The sequence below is a fragment of the Lissotriton vulgaris genome, chromosome 5 (genome assembly GCF_964263255.1).
Source record: "Lissotriton vulgaris chromosome 5, aLisVul1.2, whole genome shotgun sequence".
Taxonomy (NCBI): Eukaryota; Metazoa; Chordata; class Amphibia; order Caudata; family Salamandridae; genus Lissotriton; species Lissotriton vulgaris.
The window spans coordinates 1,673,208,329-1,673,227,501 of NC_141693.1; the positions used below are offsets into that span (position 1 = coordinate 1,673,208,329).

The following is a 19,173-nucleotide window of genomic DNA, read 5'->3' on the forward strand; positions in this document are numbered from 1 at the left end:
GTGAACTTAATTTTCAGTAGTTAGCATATAAAACCCTATTCATCTTTATTATTTTTATGCTCTCCCACATCCTCACTAGTAACCATCTATAAAACATGCATCTCCTATAAGAAGTGAGCATCCTCTGCGATTTGAGCTGAGGACTGTGGATTAGTCTTGAAGGAAAACGGGTATGACCACATTGATAGTAGGCCCGGGCATGAAATTCTGCTCCGCTTGCGGAGTCTGAAGAGTTTTTCCTACTCCGGAGTGTAGTTTTTTTCTCTGCCTGTTCTCGTCAATGTTAAGTTGGCGACTGCAAGTGTGGGAAATTGTACTACAGACCACCTGCCGGCAAGATTTCTCATGCCACAGTTACGGATGGTCACTACCTCTTGCACTGAGAAACATTATGTTCGCAGTGAGAAAGCTGCCCCTCAAGTAGAACATGTACTTAAGCGGTTGAAAGAAGAAGTGCCCTCTTGTGCTGTGCATGGTCGGGTTCCTGCTGACTTTACAGCGCAGGACAAACACCTAGATCTAAAAATCAGTGTGGACAGAGCAACGTTACGCACTCTGCCGCTCGTGAAGCTCTGCTTAGCGAGGTAGTGTTTTTGGGTCTCTTCGAGGAGTTCCACGGAGCGGAACTCCCCAAACTCCACCCAGGCCAAATGAATAGTGGAAATATTAGCCTGTGGCTGTGTGAACTGTGACAGCATTATTGAAGATCAACATTTCAGACTGTAGAGGACATGTGATGTTTTTGGCACCACCGAGGTCATAAATGATCAAAGACCCATTTACAATGTCGAAGTAATTTGGGAAGATCTTCAATAGCACAGTTCCTTTTGATAAGGAAACTTAGAAGATATTTCTTGGTTTGTGGGCCTCATCAAAGGAGGGGTCTTTGATGATGAGAAAGTCGTCATTGAGGGGCCTTAGATGATGTTGGGCTCGACTGCAGATTTGTTGATGATGTTTTGAATTATGAGATAATACTCAACTTTGCTGACAAGGAGGTTGTTGACACTGAATTTCAGAGGCTGACTTGGAGGCAGTGTGTTTTTAGAACCTGTAGAAGGCAGAACCTCCAGAGCAGATTGCAAGTCTAAATGTTTCTTCATTTGCTGATATATGCTGCTACCAGTTCCCTTCATTTTATATAGAGCCAATCAGTGTCAGTTTACTGACAGATGACTGAAAAATCGGCAGGAGGTTGCTGACAAAGGAAAAGAGAAGGTGCTCTAAGAGTGAAGATGCCATTTTCAGGGTAACTCTATCCTACTCTTACTTCCTGGCTCTTACCTACTATCAATCTATGGGTAGATTTAATTGAACATGAAAAAGGGAAGTGAGGAAAGAATCATTGAGCAGCTTAGGCCTAGGCACATAAGTTGTGTAGAATTTTCTAGTTGAATCATGCATTGCTCCAGGAAGAACACAGTGATGACAAAGAGCATGTAGCTCACAAGCATATGTCTGACAAATACATGCCTGAAGAATGCCACCAACACCACTTTCGCGCTGGTGGAGTGTGAGTTGACACCAGATGGAGGTTGGGCTTTTATTTAGTGCTACATTGTGCTGTGCAAGCTATTGTTCCTTTGGAAGAAGAGGCTTCAACAGCTGCTTGGCTTGTAACACAGAAAGCTGGTCTGAAGAATGCAGATATCTGGTTCAATCCAGCTAGAAGCTCAATAATGTACATGATGTCCAGATTGTGTAACGCTTTTTGAGCCAAGGAGCCCCAAGGATACAAAAACATAACAATCTATTACTGGCTGGAAGTCTGGCAGTACTTTGATATGAGGGTAGCAATCACCCTGACTTTACAGAATGTTGTAAATAGTTCTGTGGCATGCAGAACGTGCAACTCAAGTGTGTCCTAGGCCAATGTTATGGTTACTAAGAAGGCTATCATCTTGTTGAAAATAGATTAAATGGGAAAGACATATATTTACAATATACAAAGTTCTGCCAAATAATCCCCCTTTCACAGTGGGGGATTCCCTAAAAAGGCTCACAGAGTAGTCAGAGACCTTACTCAAAGGCTTTTCAGGTGTGTCTTGATAGACTTGCCAGCTGTGGAAAGTGTGCAGTTAGGTTTTGCAACGGTTCACCAGTAGCCCCATCGCAGTCAGGTGATCCAAGGAAGGCATTCAATTGTCCTCCTATCATATAAGTGGGATAAAATTCTTCCCTGTGGCAGAACCTCAGTCAGTTGTCTGTGGAGTTAGGGTTCATAAATTGCAAACCACACATTTTCACAGTAGGGCTATTTGCTTTGAAATTCCCGTCCTATTTTTAAAATGTATTTTCTAGTAAACACAAAACCAAATTGGAAATATTAAAATCACAGATTCTTTTGGTTCTATGATCTAACTTTTGTTTTATTCATCTGATGAAGAAATCAGTGTGGTCTCACATACAGAAGTAGTAATACTTGAGTTTGTGAGTAGTTTGGCAATCAAACTAGAGCTCTTACTAGAAAGCATGAACTGTGGCACATTCTCATATTAGGCAAACAAAGAGAAAACAAGAGAAAAGAAACGGGCACCCAATCACTGAAACAATTTGTTTGTCAGAATGGTAAACTGATAAGATGTATAAGAAGCGTCTTTCATTGCCAAATTTTAGAAATTTCTTACCTTTGGTGTCATCATTTTTGCTCCCATACTGGCAGATCGGGTTGACACTGGTGAGACTCGTTTAGGAGCTGCAGTTGGTATTGCAGATACAGCAGGGCTGGAGGATTTTTTCAAAGGGGTTGTACTAACTGAAGTGGGTCGGTTAGGGATTACGGAAGATCTATTTTTCATGTTTTTAGCAGAGGAAGTAGATGTCTTAAAATGCAAACATAAAATTAAAAAATGTAACACAAAATCAGAATAACAAAAACAAACAAATGGATGGTTGAGAACAGAACTTAAATAAGAAGTTTGATTAAAAGGTGCAATTTCCAAATTTTAGCCTCTTAATTCTCTGCAATAACGTGTATTGTACTCTCACAAATTACAATAAACTATAAATCCATTCGATATTTTGTAGCTTGCTCACAAATAAAATCCATCTAAACTATCTAACACATTTTATGAGGTCCTGAAAACACAGCAGGCTGACGTCTAGCGTTAGCATGGAGTCCATGCCTTCAGAAGTGGAGGACGTGGCATTTGTATTTATATCCAACAGTGACAGCAACCAAAGAAAGTGATGGAGGAACTCATGTTCGGTAAAAACAAATGATCTCTTGCTACAGCATGTACTTGTACTTCTAATGTCCATTTTCTGTCTTTCTATCAATAGGAAGATTAACAAAATACCTACATTTTATTTCTGATTTATTTTCCACCAACCTATCATTTGTTCTCTGCGAAACAAACTGGAACATATATAGATATTCATAACAACTATGTTTTATGGTTGTTATGCTGCTACTGAAGTGGGTCGGTTTGGGATTACGGAAGATCTATTTTTCATGTTTTTAGCAGAGGAAGTAGAATTCTTAAAATGCAAACATAAAATTAAAAAATGTAACACAAAATCAGCATAACAAACACAAACAAATGGATGGTTGAGAACAGAACGTAAATAAGAAGTTTGATTAAAAGGTGCAATTTCCAAATTTTAGCCTCTTAATTCTCTGCAATAACGTGTATTGTACTCTCACAAATTACAATAAACTATAAATCCATTCGATATTTTGTAGCTTGCTCACAAATAAAATCCATCTAAACTATCTAACACATTTTATGAGGTCCTGAAAACACAGCAGGCTGACGTCTAGCTTTAGCATGGAGTCCATGCCTTCAGAAGTGGAGGACGTGGTATTTGTATTTATATCTAACAGTGACAGCAACCAAAGAAAGTGAAGGAGGAACTCATGTTCGGTAATAACAAATGATCTCTTGCTACAGCATGTACTCGTACTTCTAATGTCCATTTTCTGTCTTTCTATCAATAGGAAGATTAACAAAATACTTACATTTTATTTCTGATTTATTTTCCACCAACCTATCATTTGTTCTCTTCGTAACAAGCTGGAACATATATAGATATTGATAACAACTATGTTTTATGGTTGTTATGCTGCTACTGTGGAGGCCATCATGTTTGGAATTGCCCCAGCTGCAATACTGAATAAGGAGCTCTAGAGATAAATGCTTACAAAATAAACACACCTGTTGAAAATAGATTAAATGGGAAAGACATATATTTACAGTATACACAGTTCCCTCGGACCATTTGGACAGATGCGAATCTGGAGAAGCAGATATCATACAAAGTAAACCACTAGCAAATATGTGACTTAAACTATAAATCCCCACATGTTCTTCAAATTATTTGCCAGTTGGAGCCTTCAAACGAGGCAAAACCATTACAAAAAGCCTGCATAGCTTCAATCAGTAGTTCTGACTGTGGGAGTTTTTAGTAACTCAGGAAAAACGGCGCTCTGCTGGTAAACGTGAGTGTATATAAGAACAAAGTATTATGGTGCCACCAGGTAAGGGGAAAAGCCCTATAACCCCTCAGTTACGCATGGGAAAAAACCCCACACAGCTACAGAATTCATCAGGAACGTGGGCACACATGTAAAACAGTTGTACAATGTGGAAGTATTACTACAGATCTAGTACATTTGAAAACAATGGTCAATAATCCATGTTGATAGAAAGTCATTCGGTCTTTATTCCATTTTCATTAGAGCAAAACAGAAACCAGTCAACACGTGTTTCGTCGCATAGGGAAATTTATTTTGCGACTTCCTCAGGGTTTGGAAGGATACAAAAGGTGATATAAACAGTAGCAGGTGTATTGTACAATAAAAATGACTTTACATTTTGGAAAGGGTGACATTAAAATTTAAACGTGGAAACCCTAAGTAGTTTAAAACTAGTTTCATAGAGTTTCACCCTCACGGCCTTGCTCACGTGAGCAAGGCAGAGAGGCTGAAACGTGTTGGTGAAGGCAGACTGGCTATGTATAAGAAAGAATTAAATTGAACTTAAGACTCCTGAGTGCAGCGTACTTGCTTGTTGAACAACGATCTAAAGCCACTGGTTCGGCCTCAAGTCCGCACCCGCTGCTGAGCGTGTTGATTGGAACCAAATTTTTTCCATATATATATATATATATATATTTTTTTTTTTTTCAAAGCAAATGTCCCTTTCTGGAGGAGGAGCGGGCGGTCAGCTGGTGCAGGTGACGAGTCAAGGACAAGACTCGTTAGTAATTTCGAGCAATTTCAAAAAGACACCGCACTCTTCTCAGATGTTTTCAAGCTTCTTTAATCCACCTTAAGTAAAACTTCCTCACCTACGCGTTTCGAACAAAAGACTGTTCTTGATCACGGTAGTAACAAGTCCGTTTTTACTTTTCAGTATTTATACCCTACTGCCCACTTAGCAATTAGGATGCATTGTGGGAGGGGTAGTTTTTGGTTGTTATACAACCGATGTCAGTTTCCTTTTCCTAGACTACAAGCCACATATTTAATGACATTGTGATGGTCAATCGTTATTGTAGGCTTAGTGCCTATTGATTTAGAAGAATTAAATTCCTCTACAGTAAGTTGAGTATCTATACTCCCTTACGAGGTTATGTATGATTATATACATAATCTGGGGTGATAGCTGAGTGCTCTATCCCTGAGTCAGTGGCTTGTGCTTTGGTCCAGGAGCTTGACATTGCTTAAAACAACGAACAATGCAAACAACAAACGTAAATTTCTCATTTTGGTTCTAGTCTGACCCCTTGTAAGTTTCAAAGTCTAAACAAAATGTACTATACAAAGCTACTAAGACGCCAGGTTTCAGCTTAAAGTAACATTTCTCAAATATTTCAGCTATTAATCCTCTCATTGCATAATTTGCACAAACACTTGTCTTATGTGATAGATATCATGATAACTGGATTACAATCATTGTATAAATGTCTCTGGATTGATTGTATCAGTCTTTCATAAGGGTACATATAATTCTTCGTCCCCATTCAAACCTAGGGGAATCTTTGTCTTGGATCTTATTATTAATTTGGATTCCAAACGTCTGAGTTTTTCTAGGCGATTTCCTCCTCTTTCATTTTCAGGCACCATGGCTATCCCTGAGTATCTTACGTTTAGCCAGGTTTTGTTTTTGTGAGTCATGAGGTGTTTGGCCATGGCATACGTTTGGTCTTTGTTTTGAATTGCCCTGATGTGTTCTAACATTCTTTTTTTGAGGGCACATATTGTCGATCCAATGTATCTTTTTCCGCAATCACATTCAAGGAGATAAACAACATAATGAGACTCACATGTGATCTTGTTCCGAATTTCAAACGATTGACCTTTCGGATCTGTTATGGATTTTAGGTTTTTGCCAATCTTGCACGCTTTGCACGATATACATTTGGTAAAGCTTTTTGTCTTTTTTCCAACCAGGTTTCTTCCCTATTGTTTATGAAGTGGCTGTTAACTAGGGTGTCTCCAAGTGATGGTGCCTTTCTGAAGGAGATTAATGGTGCATCTCCAATCATTTTTCCAATGCCCGGATCTTTCTTCAAAACGCTCCAATATTTCGTGACCATTTTTCTGATTTTCACACTCTCTTTTGAATATGTCAGGATTAGACGTGGCTTATCCTCTGTTGTTGTTGAGGTTGCATCTTTCTTTTTTTCAATCAAAGTTTCAGTTCTTGTCTTTTTTCGTGCTCTGTTTCTCCCAATTTGATTGTTTTCATACTATATGCTCTTTGGGAGAATCGTTGTGCAGTTTCTACAAATTTTTGTTCCATTTCGATCGGTTCTGAGCAATTTCTTTTCATCCTTAGAAACTCTCCGTAAGGTACATTTTGTTTCAGAGATTTCGGATGAAAACTAGTTCCATGAAGGATGCTATTTGTGGAGGTTTTTTTCCGAAAGAGGGTCGTGTGTATTTTATTCTCTTTTATGTATACCTTTGTGTCCAGGAAATCAATTTATTTTTCTTGGATGTTGAATGTGAATTGTAATCCCACATTATTGGTATTCAAGATCGTTATGTATTCTAGCAGCTCTTACCTTGTTCCTTTCCACAGTAGGAAGAGATCGTCGATAAATCTCAGCCAGAGAATTATCTTGGCAGTGTATGGCTCGTTTTCTTCTCTCCAAGCTATGTGTTTCTCCCACCATCCCATGGTGAGATTAGCATAGCTTGGAGAGAAGGAAACGCCCATGGCAGTTCCACGGTTTTGGGAATAGATACCATTGTTAAAGAGAAACACATTGTTCGTGAGACATATTTGTATCATGTCTAACAGCATTGCTGAATGATTAAGTTCCCCTATTGGTCTCTGTCTGAGAAAATATGCGATTGCTTCTAGACCTAGTTGATGGTTGATAGATGTATAGAGTGATACTACATCTATTATGGCTAGGAGATATGCTGGTTGCCATTCTGTGTCCATTATGATGCGTCGAAAGTCTCCAGTATCCTTGATGAAGGAGTTTAGTGTTGGCACTATGGGAGCTAAGAAATAATCAACATATGAGGCGATGTTTTCATATAGCGATCCACAGCTGGAAATTATTGGTCGAGCTGGGGGTTTGTACAATGTTTTGTGAACTTTCGGCAGAAAGTAAATTGTCGGTGTAATTGGATTCTCGACTGTTAGGAAGTTTGTTTCTTCTTGAGTCAACAAGCCGTTTTCCTGCCATCGTTTTATTTGTTGATGTACGGTTGTTGTCATTGTCGCTATTGGGTTGTCTTTTAGTTTTGTATAGTTGTTAACATCATGCAGTTGTCGATATGCTTCTTCAATGTAGTCAGTCTTGTTTAATATCACGATGTTTCCGCCTTTGTCGGCTGGTTTTATTTCGATTTTCAAGTTTGCTTTTAGAGAATTTAGTGCTTGACGTTCTTCCCAGGATAGATTTTCCTTCTTTTTGTTGTTATTCTTTTTCATTTTGTCTAGTTCAGTGTTGATCAGGTCTTGAAACGCATCTATTCTGTTTCCAGGATGTAACATTGGACAGAATTTTGATGGATTTTTAAAAGTTGTTTTTTGATGCGTGTTGTGTGGAATTTCCATTTCCTTCAGTATTTGTGTTTCAGTCACTGATATGTTGGTTTCATCATTAGCCAGGTCATGAGCTACCTTTAATGCAGGTATGTCTGAGATAGTATATCCTTCCTCCTCTAGACTGTTATTAATGCTGAACTCATTTCCGGTTTTCTTACTTGATTTCGCAAAGAATTCTTTCAATTTTAATTTTCTGATATACTTGTACATATCGATTTTGGTTTCCACCTCGTCCTGATGTTTCTCCGGGCTAAATGTTAAACCCTTATTCAATAATGTTTTTTCATTGGTTGTTAGGGTGTAATCGGATAGATTTATGATTAAGTCTGGACCGGGATCGTCTTTCTTTTTGTTATTTGTTGTTACTTTTTTGACAGAGTGCGATTGCGTAATGGATATCTTGGAGCGCTTGGCTCTTCTGGTTTTGCGCTGGGGTTTGGATTTAAAGATTGACCTCTTCCTCGACCTCTCTGTCTTCCCCTTCCACGTCCCCTCCATTGTGTTTTTGGAGTTTGTTGATCGTGGTAAAGCATTTCCATTTCCTCTAAAAAAGAAAACTTTTTGTATGCGGGTATTCTTTCTCTCCCTCTTTGTTCTCCTTCGCTAGCGTCAGATTCAGTTTCACTTGCACCAGGTGTTATTCCCGTTGGTTTGGGTTTGTTGGTTCCTTGGTTTTTTAGAGCATCAAATCTCTTTGCAAATGTGAATATTGCGCCATTCGCATAATCATATTGATCCCTTCTGAATTTGCGCTGTTTTCTTTCTTCTATCTCATTTTCATGTTTGTCCAAGTTATTTTCCATTATGGTTCTTAATTTTTTCATTTCCTCTTCCCCTTCTTGTGAGGCTTTAATTTGTTGTTCTATGTCCTCTATTTTTGTGTGTAGATCAGCTACTCCTATTTTTGCATGTTTAATGATTATCATTATCATTTTTTTAGAACAGTCCATGTTGTTATGCCCCCACTCTTCCAGCATTGCTGCGCTGGTATCTGGATGGTTTGGTAGAGTGAATATGCGTAAGCCTCTGGGAACGAGTCCCAATTCCAGGTATTTTTCGAGTGTTATTATTTCCCAGGAGCGTGATATCTCTTTGCGCAGTAGTTTTTCTAACTGTTGGAAAAGTTGTTTCAATGTTATTTGTGTTGTCTTGGAGGTCGTTGCTTTGGGGTCTGAGGTTAGATTTGTAACTGATTGTTGGGATTCTGAGAATAGACTTTCTGCTTTTTCCAAGCGCTTTGCCGCTCTTTTTTCCATTTTGTCGAGAGTATCCTGGGTCAACAAAAAAGAAGAGGAACACTATTTTTGCGTGTCCGTGTTTGTATTTAATTTTCTGTTTGTTTGCTGTCGTTGGTGAGCGACTTGTTTACTGAGCGTGGGAAGTTTTAGATGTGATTGCAAGGCTCACTGCCACTGCAAGATGGAAGCTTATCCGAGAAAATGACACGTTTATTTTTGCTAGCAAAGTGACACGTAGTCTGGCACTTGATATACTCATTCGCTGCAACACCTTAGGTTACGGGCTCGCATACACACCTCATGACATTCACTTACCCGGGAGTCTCCTGGACCGCTGAATGCCCTCCGGCACCTTCGCGTCAGCGCTTGACCGAGTAATAGGAGGGTGTGTCTTCCGATCTGCCGGTAACTTGGTTTGTTTGTATTCCGCTCGTGGGTTGCGCTCGTGTTTTGATTAAATCCTTTTTGTTCAGGGCGTCTTCACTTCAGTTGGTCTGTGCACCCTTCGGATTACTCTTTTCGCGTTTTCCTCACGCACCACGATGTCATCCATGCAGATGTGCGGAGTGTTTGGGTGCTGGGCTCTCTCCTCACGTATCAAATTTTTCAAAGCAAATGTCCCTTTCTGGAGGAGGAGCGGCCGGTCAGCTGGTGCAGGTGACGAGTCAAGGACAAGACTCGTTAGTAATTTCGAGCAATTTCAAAAAGACACCGCACTCTTCTCGGATGTTTTCAAGCTTCTTTAATCCACCTTAAGTAAAACTTCCTCACCTACGCGTTTCGAACAAAAGACTGTTCTTGATCACCTATCGAAATGGAACAAAAATTTGTAGAAACTGCACAACGATTCTCCAAAAGAGGATATAGTATGAAAACAATCAAATTGGGAGAAACAAGAGCACGAAAAAAGACAAGAACTGAAACTTTGATTGACAAAAAGAAAGATGCAACCTCAACAACAGAGGATAAGCCACGTCTAATCCTGACATATTCAAAAGAGAGTGTGAAAATCAGAAAAATGGTCACGAAATATTGGAGCGTTTTGAAGAAAGATCCGGACATTGGAAAAATGATTGGAGATGCACCATTAATCTCTTTCCGAAAGGCACCATCACTTGGAGACACCCTAGTTAACAGCCACTTCATAAACAAAAGGGAAGAAACCTGGTTGGAAAAAAGACAAAAAGGCTCTACCAAATGTATATCGTGCAAAGCGTGCAAGATTGGCAAAAACCTAAAATCCATAACAGATCCGAAAGGTCAATCGTTTGAAATTCGGAACAAGATCACATGTGAGTCTCATTATGTTGTTTATCTTCTTGAATGTGATTGCGGAAAAAGATACATTGGATCGACAATATGTGCCCTCAAAAAAAGAATGTTAGAACACATCAGGGCAATTCAAAACAAAGACCAAACGTATGCCATGGCCAAACACCTCATGACTCACAAAAACAAAACCTGGCTAAACGTAAGATACTCAGGGATAGCCATGGTGCCTGAAAATGAAAGAGGAGGAAATCGCCTACAAAAACTCAGACGTTTGGAATCCAAATTAATAATAAGATTCAAGACAAAGATTCCCCTAGGTTTGAATGGGGACGAAGAATTATATGTACACTTATGAAAGACTGATACAAGCAATCCAGAGACATTTATACAATGATTGTAATCCAGTTATCATGATATCTATCACATAAGACAAGTGTTTGTTCAAATTATGCAATGAGAGGATTAATAGCTGAAATATTTGAGAAATGTTACTTTAAGCTGAAACCTGGCGTCTTAGTAGCTTTTTATAGTACATTTTGTTTAGACTTTGAAACTTACAAGGGGTCAGACTAGAACCAAAATGAGAAATTTACGTTTGTTGTTTGCATTGTTCGTTGTTTTAAGCAATGTCAAGCTCCTGGACCAAAGCACAAGCCACTGACTCAGGGGTAGAGCACTCAGCTATCACCCCAGATTATGTATATAATCATACATAACCTCGTAAGGGAGTATAGATACTCAACTTACTGTAGAGGAATTTAATTCTTCTAAATCAATAGGCACTAAGCCTACAATAACGATTGACCATCACAATGTCATTAAATATGTGGCTTGTAGTCTAGGAAAAGGAAACTGACATCGGTTGTATAACAACCAAAAACTACCCCTCCCACAATGCATCCTAATTGCTAAGTGGGCAGTAGGGTATAAATACTGAAAATAAAAACGAACTTGTTACTACCGTGATCAAGAACAGTCTTTTGTTCGAAACGCGTAGGTGAGGAAGTTTTACTTAAGGTGGATTAAAGAAGCTTGAAAACATCCGAGAAGAGTGCGGTGTCTTTTTGAAATTGCTCGAAATATATATATATATATAGATATATATATATATAGACTACTATTATAAAAGAAGAACTTTGAACCTTTGAGGCGGGTAAACTCGAGAACCACAGTGCCAATCCACACACCTGATACATCGTTGAAATTGTCAGGGTGTGCAGATGGACATAGGCTATATAAATTTAAAAAATATAAGTTATTCAAAAAATGTACAAGAAAAAATAAAGTAGTCCCATGGAAGTAGCACCGGCCGCGACGTGCGTGCTGACATCAGGAGCATGGAGAGGAGCGGCGTCCAGGAGCGCGAGGAGGAGCGGCGGACATGAGCGCGGACAGGCTGGGAGGAGCGGAGAGGAACGTCGAACAGGCGGGGAGGAGCGGCGGACCGGTGAACTCAGGAGCGCGGGGAGGTATGGTGGATGAGGTAAGGCTCCGGGAGACAAAACGGACAATGTCAGGGCGGGCGAGGGCTCTAAAGCCAAGGTCGGGACAGGCTGCTACTCCAGGGGACCCACGGACAATGTCGGGGCGGGCGGGGGCCCTGAAGCCAAGGTCGGGACGGGCTGCTACTCCGGGGGACCCACGGACAATGTCGGGGCGGGCGGGGGCCCTGAAGCCAAGGTCGGGACGGGCTGCTACTCCGGGGGACCCACGGACAATGTCGGGGCGGGCGGGGCCGGGGCGGCCGGGGGCCCTGAAGCCTGATTGCTCCCGGGCAAGGTTGGGTGGGGCTGCTAGTATATATATATATATATATATATATATATATATACTAGCAGCCCGTCCCAACGTTGTCCGGGTATGAATTGCTGCCGGCCAGTAGTATATTGTTTTGTAGGATTTCGTTTTGATAGCATTTCTTATCTGTGACAGGCCTGTGAAACGCTCCGATTCACAGTGCACTGCTGATGCACTTAAGAGTGCGCGTTCAGTAGTGTGAACTCGAGTTTCCCTACTTTATTTTTCCTTGCAATATTATATAGTGCGAACTCGACAACATGGCATGAGCACAATATACATTACAGAAGAACACATGCATTTGTGGTAGGCACGGGGAGACAAAGCGGTTTGCCTGGAATCGCAGGATGTTGAGCTGATGCCGAGATTCGAACGTAGCTCCCCAGCTCTAAAGTTCGTAATTCTAGAACTTGTGGCGGGAGGTGTGTCTAAAACTGTATGTCGGTGCTGGCCATCAATGAGAGAGACCTGTGCATTTTTCAAATGGGTGGTGAAAAAATATGAGTATGTTGGTGGAGATGTGGGCCGCCGTGCCACCAATGTACTGACCGGGGGAGGGTAAACACCCAATATTCCGCAACTTTCTTTCCGCATACCATCACTCCGCATTCTTTCATTACGAAAGTACCATGACTCTGCAATGCCATTATAACGCATGGCATTACATTTTTATATGCTTTTACCACGCATACATTTACAAAGAAATTCGTTGTAAATGCATGAATGGTAACAGCATGTTTTTTTTATGTTTGGATAAGGTAAGTATGGGTATAGGGGTATATGTTTTGGGGTACTGAGGTATATGTTTTGGGGTGTTTAGGTATTTTAAGGGTTCAGATATAGTTTTGGGTTATGGGGTACAGGGGTGGTTTTAGGGATAGGTATGGGTTTTGGGGTACAGGGGTATTTTTAGGGTTCAGGGCTAAGTTTGGGTTTTGGGGTATAGGGGTATTTTTAGGGTTCAGGGGTAGGTTTGGGTTTTGGGTACAGGGGTATTTTAAGGGTTCAGGGCTAGGTTTGGGTTTTGGGGTACAGGGGTATTTTAGGGTTCAGGGGTAGGTTTGGGTTTTGGGGTACAGTGGTATTTTTAGGGTTCAGGGGTAGGTTTGGGTTTTGGGGTACAGTGGTATTTTTAGGGTTCATGGCTAGGTTTGGGTTTTGGGCTACAGGGGTATTTTTAGGGTTCAGGGCTAGGTTTGGGTTTTGGGGTACAGGGTTATTTTAGGGTTCAGGGGTATGTTTGGGTTTTGGGGTACAGGGTTATTTTTAGGGTTCAGGGCTAGGTTTGGGTTTTGGGGTACAGGGGTATTTTTAGGGTTCAGGGGTAGGTTTGGGTTTTGGGGTACAGTGGTATTTTTAGGGTTCATGGCTAGGTTTGGGTTTTGGGGTACAGGGGTATTTTTAGGGTTTGGGGATAGGTTTGGGTTTTGGGGTACAGGGTATATTTATAGGGTTCAGGGCTAGGTTTGGGTTTTGGGGTACAGGGGTATTTTTAGGGTTCAGGGGTAGGTTTGGGTTTTGGGGTACAGTGGTATTTTTAGGGTTCATGGCTAGGTTTGGGTTTTGGGGTACAGGGGTATTTTTAGGGTTTGGGGATAGGTTTGGGTTTTGGGGTACAGGGTATATTTATAGGGTTAAGACGGGTTAGTGTTTAAGGGTGTTTGGGTATTTTAAGGAGTAAGGGTGGGTTATGATTATGGGATGCAGGGGTATTTAAAGGGAGCAGGGTGGGATAAGCACACAATATGAGACATGGCATGAAGGGCGGAACGTACCACACGCCCCCAGCGTTTGTCACGCCACCAGCACACGCCCACAGCACAATGCAGACACGCCCACAAGGGACTACTTTGCGGGCACGGTTCTTTTACCTTTTAAATGTATATGGTGAGCGTCTGCATAGCCTATGTCCTTCTGCTGCAACTGCTCTTTCCAACGCTGTATTGGGTGCTGCGATTGGTGCTGTGGTTCCTCAGATTACCCGCCTCAAAGCTTTGGGCTCTCTCTTTATTATATTAGTATAGATATATGTATATATATATATATATGTATATATATATATATATATATATATATATATATATATATATATATATATATTAGTTTTTTGCAAGTAGAATTTGAGGTTTCTTTTAATGTCCAAATTGTGTAGCGCCTGTTCGGTTTTGAGTCTAGGTGCTTATAAAGAAGGCTATAATGGCCAATTTTAACAGATTGCATTTAAAAAAGGGTAATGAATTCCAAAATGTGTGCGTGTGTGTGTGTGTGTGTATATCTATATCTATATATCTATCTATATCTATATATATATAATCTATATCTATATATCTCCGGCCACACCTGAACCCACTACCTCGGACTCACCGTCAGTGGACATTGGCGGATTTCACAATTTAGTGGAGAGAGCGGCCACGAGATTCCATATGACAATGGAATCCCATGAAACAGACTGCTTCCTATATGATTTTAAAGACCCTGTTAGGAAAACAACCAGATCAATTCCTATCATTGAGCAGATATGGGAACAGGGAAAACAGCTGATGCAGACACCAGCCTCGGTCTCCGCAGTGGTTCCACGGCTGGACAAGAAGTATAAGGCACCAACAACAGCATCAGCCTGCCTTTCTGGGCATCCCAAGCCAGATTCTGTGGTTACCCAGGCAGCACAAAAGAACTCTAGGAATCCGGCATCTCCATTGTCAGCTCCACCGGACAAGGAGGGCAGGAAGCTTGACAGTATTGGCAAACACTTTTCCACCACGTCGGCCATGACTGTGAAAGTGGCTAATTCCATTGCGCTACTAGGCCGCTACAATAGGCAATTGAGGGAGGATATTGCCCCGTATCTGGCGGAACTACCAGATAATTTCAAAGAGGAAGTTCAATCACTCCTTAAGGAGGGCCAAACATCGGCATCGGAACTTATCGATTGTGCTGTAGAAGTTGCAATGTCCGGCTTCAGACAGCTAGCAGGGGCCGCGGTCTTGCGAAGGCAGGGGTGGCTTAAAGCTACATCCTTTCGCCAAGAGGTCCAAACTAAGGTACTGGACATGCCCTACGATGGCCAGCACCTTTAAGGGGAGAAAATCGATGAGGCCCTACAAACGATCAAAAAAGATACGGACACGGCACGAGCGCTGGGCACATTGCAGTTTAAGAACCAGTCCTTTCGAGGGAGCAGGGGTAGAGGTCAATCCTCTTACAGAGGTTCTTATCAGAGCAAATCCTCATGCTCCTATAACCAAGGCCGATCGCAATATCAACAGCGACAGCAGCAACAAGGTCGCCAGACCTCGTATGGAAGGTCCAACTACAGGGGAAAAAAACCAAAGGAAAACCACTGGCGGACGAAAATGACCTTTTCCAACAGCCAGTCCGTCCACAATCTCATTTTTTCAAACTTGGAGGAAAACTGACACACTTCCTCGACAATTGGAGATCAATTACAACGGATCGGTGGGTGCTCCAATTGATCCAATTCGGACATTCGTTGGAATTCAATTCAATTCCCCCGACAACTCCTCCTCGCAAGCTTCAACACAGGCGTTTACGATTACTCCTTCAAGAGGTTGCTTCAATGTTAAAGAAAGGAGCGATAGAGCGAGTACCAACAGCTCACAGAGGAAAGGGATTCTATTCCCGCTTTTTTCTAATACAAAAGAAAGGGAAGAAATGGAGGCCCATCCTAGACCTCAGGGCACTCAACACATTATTGAAGAGTCAATCGTTCCGTATGGTGACTATCCAGGAGATCTTGGGGTCACTAGAGGAAGGAGACTTTATGACGTCTTTAGACCTGCAAGACGCATATTACCACATCCCTATTCACAAAGGCCACAGGAAATTCCTCAGATTCGAAGTGGCAGGTCAGCACTATCAATTCTGTGTCCTCCCATTCGGCCTCAAGTCGGCACCCCGGATTTTCACCAAGTGCCTCTCCCCAGTGGCAGCCTTCCTACGACAGCAGGGACACCAAGTCTTCCCATACCTGGACGACTGGCTGGTAAAAGCACCATCTATAACAGGCGCAGTCAAGTCCTCCAGCGCCTGTCTCAATCTTTTCCAGCAACTGGGCCTGACGCTCAATCACGAGAAGTCAACCTTACAGCTCTCCCGAGTTCTTACCTTTCTCGGGGCAAAATTGGATACGGAATGTTCAAAAGCATTCCTATCTCAGGAAAGGAAGCACAAGCTTATCGCTCTGGCCACCGCAGTGGCCTTGAGAAAAACTTTGCTGGTCCGTACTTTCAAGTCCCTCCTGGGGATGATGTCCTAGTGTATCCTGCTTATTCCACACTGTCGGCTCAGAATGCGCCCTCTGCAGGAGGCCTTGACCAGGCAATGGACTCAAAGCACAGGCTCTTTTGAGGATCGCATTGTGATAACTCTGCAAATGACCAAGGCCTTGCTCTAGTGGAGGTCGCCCAAAAACCTCTCGCAAGGGCTACCATTCCTGCTGCCTGCAGCTCCACACATGATAACTACGGATGCCTCCCTAGAGGGTTGGGGAGCGGTCCTTCAAGAGTTGCAGATCAGTGGCAAGTGGACGGACCAGAAAAAGCAGCTCCATATCAACCTCCTAGAGCTGAGGGCAGTTTTTCTATCTCTGCAGGCTTTCCTACCGCGCATCAAGAACTCCCGAGTGCTTGTCAGGTGGACCAACAACACTACGAAAATGCACTATTTGAACAAACAGGGAGGAACGCGTTCGCTCACACTATCTCGCGAATCGAAGAAAATCTGGAACTGGCTTGTGCTCCACAGTATCACACTGTCAGCGGAGTATGTCCCAGGCAAGGACAACGTCATAGCAGATGCTCTAAGCAGACAGAGATTGCTGTCCCACGAATGGGAGCTAGAACAAAAAGTGCTGAATCACATCTTTTCGGAATGGGGAAGACCGCAGATCAACCTTTTTGCCACCTGGAAGAACGCCAAATGCTGCAACTTCGCAAGCTAGTTTGCAAAAACAACAAGTGATGGACCGAATGAGGATCAATGTCACACATTCAACCCAGTCAAAAGATCTGGGTCCTAATCCATCGTTTTTTTGCACTCCACACCACCCTGGGTTAGACAATGGCGATATGCAAATCAGCTCTGACCCTGTGCCCCATGGGAACAGTCCAGTCCGAACTACAAAAGCCATGTCCTTCCCAGAACGGAATCAAGCATCCGAGGACCGGACCGGTTTCAAGGTAACACCTCTCATCAGCCCGGCTAGCTTGACTCCAGTGGTGTGGAGTGCCTGGGACCCACGTCTGGGCATCCCCAGTACACTTATAGCGAGTTTGCAAAAACAACAAGTGATGGACCGAATGAGGATCAATGTCACACATTCAACCCAGTCAAAAGATCTGGGTCCTAATCCATCGTTTTTTTGCACTCCACACCACCCTGGGTTAGACAATGGCGATATGCAAATCAGCTCTGACCCTGTGCCCCATGGGAACAGTCCAGTCCGAACTACAAAAGCCATGTCCTTCCCAGAACGGAATCAAGCATCCGAGGACCGGACCGGTTTCAAGGTAACACCTCTCATCAGCCCGGCTAGCTTGACTCCAGTGGTGTGGAGTGCCTGGGACCCACGTCTGGGCATCCCCAGTACACTTATAGCGAGTTTGCAAAAACAACAAGTGATGGACCGAATGAGGATCAATGTCACACATTCAACCCAGTCAAAAGATCTGGGTCCTAATCCATCGTTTTTTTGCACTCCACACCACCCTGGGTTAGACAATGGCGATATGCAAATCAGCTCTGACCCTGTGCCCCATGGGAACAGTCCAGTCCGAACTACAAAAGCCATGTCCTTCCCAGAACGGAATCAAGCATCCGAGGACCGGACCGGTTTCAAGGTAACACCTCTCATCAGCCCGGCTAGCTTGACTCCAGTGGTGTGGAGTGCCTGGGACCCACGTCTGGGCATCCCCAGTACACTTATAGCGAGTTTGCAAAAACAACAAGTGATGGACCGAATGAGGATCAATGTCACACATTCAACCCAGTCAAAAGATCTGGGTCCTAATCCATCGTTTTTTTGCACTCCACACCACCCTGGGTTAGACAATGGCGATATGCAAATCAGCTCTGACCCTGTGCCCCATGGGAACAGTCCAGTCCGAACTACAAAAGCCATGTCCTTCCCAGAACGGAATCAAGCATCCGAGGACCGGACCGGTTTCAAGGTAACACCTCTCATCAGCCCGGCTAGCTTGACTCCAGTGCTGTGGAGTGCCTGGGACCCACGTCTGGGCATCCCCAGTACACTTATAGCGAGTTTGCAAAAACAACAAGTGATGGACCGAATGAGGATCAATGTCACACATTCAACCCAGTCAAAAGATCTGGGTCCTAATCCATCGTTTTTTTGCACTCCACACCACCCTGGGTTAGACAATGGCGATATGCAAATCAGCTCTGACCCTGTGCCCCATGGGAACAGTCCAGTCCGAACTACAAAAGCCATGTCCTTCCCAGAACGGAATCAAGCATCCGAGGACCGGACCGGTTTCAAGGTAACACCTCTCATCAGCCCGGCTAGCTTGACTCCAGTGGTGTGGAGTGCCTGGGACCCACGTCTGGGCATCCCCAGTACACTTATAGCGAGTTTGCAAAAACAACAAGTGATGGACCGAATGAGGATCAATGTCACACATTCAACCCAGTCAAAAGATCTGGGTCCTAATCCATCGTTTTTTTGCACTCCACACCACCCTGGGTTAGACAATGGCGATATGCAAATCAGCTCTGACCCTGTGCCCCATGGGAACAGTCCAGTCCGAACTACAAAAGCCATGTCCTTCCCAGAACGGAATCAAGCATCCGAGGACCGGACCGGTTTCAAGGTA

The 19,173-nt window shown here is 42.8% G+C and overlaps 1 protein-coding gene across 2 annotated transcripts in view; it reads right to left on the minus strand.

Moving 5' to 3' along the window:
• Positions 1 to 19,173, minus strand: part of MAPT (microtubule associated protein tau) — a 1,161,691-nt gene that overhangs the window by 570,380 nt on the left and 572,138 nt on the right. For both annotated transcript variants that reach the window (XM_086923799.1, XM_086923798.1), the window contains one exon: positions 2,628 to 2,822. In XM_086923799.1, the coding sequence (XP_086779925.1) occupies positions 2,628 to 2,822 (195 nt within the window). The remainder of the gene's footprint in view (positions 1 to 2,627; positions 2,823 to 19,173) is intronic.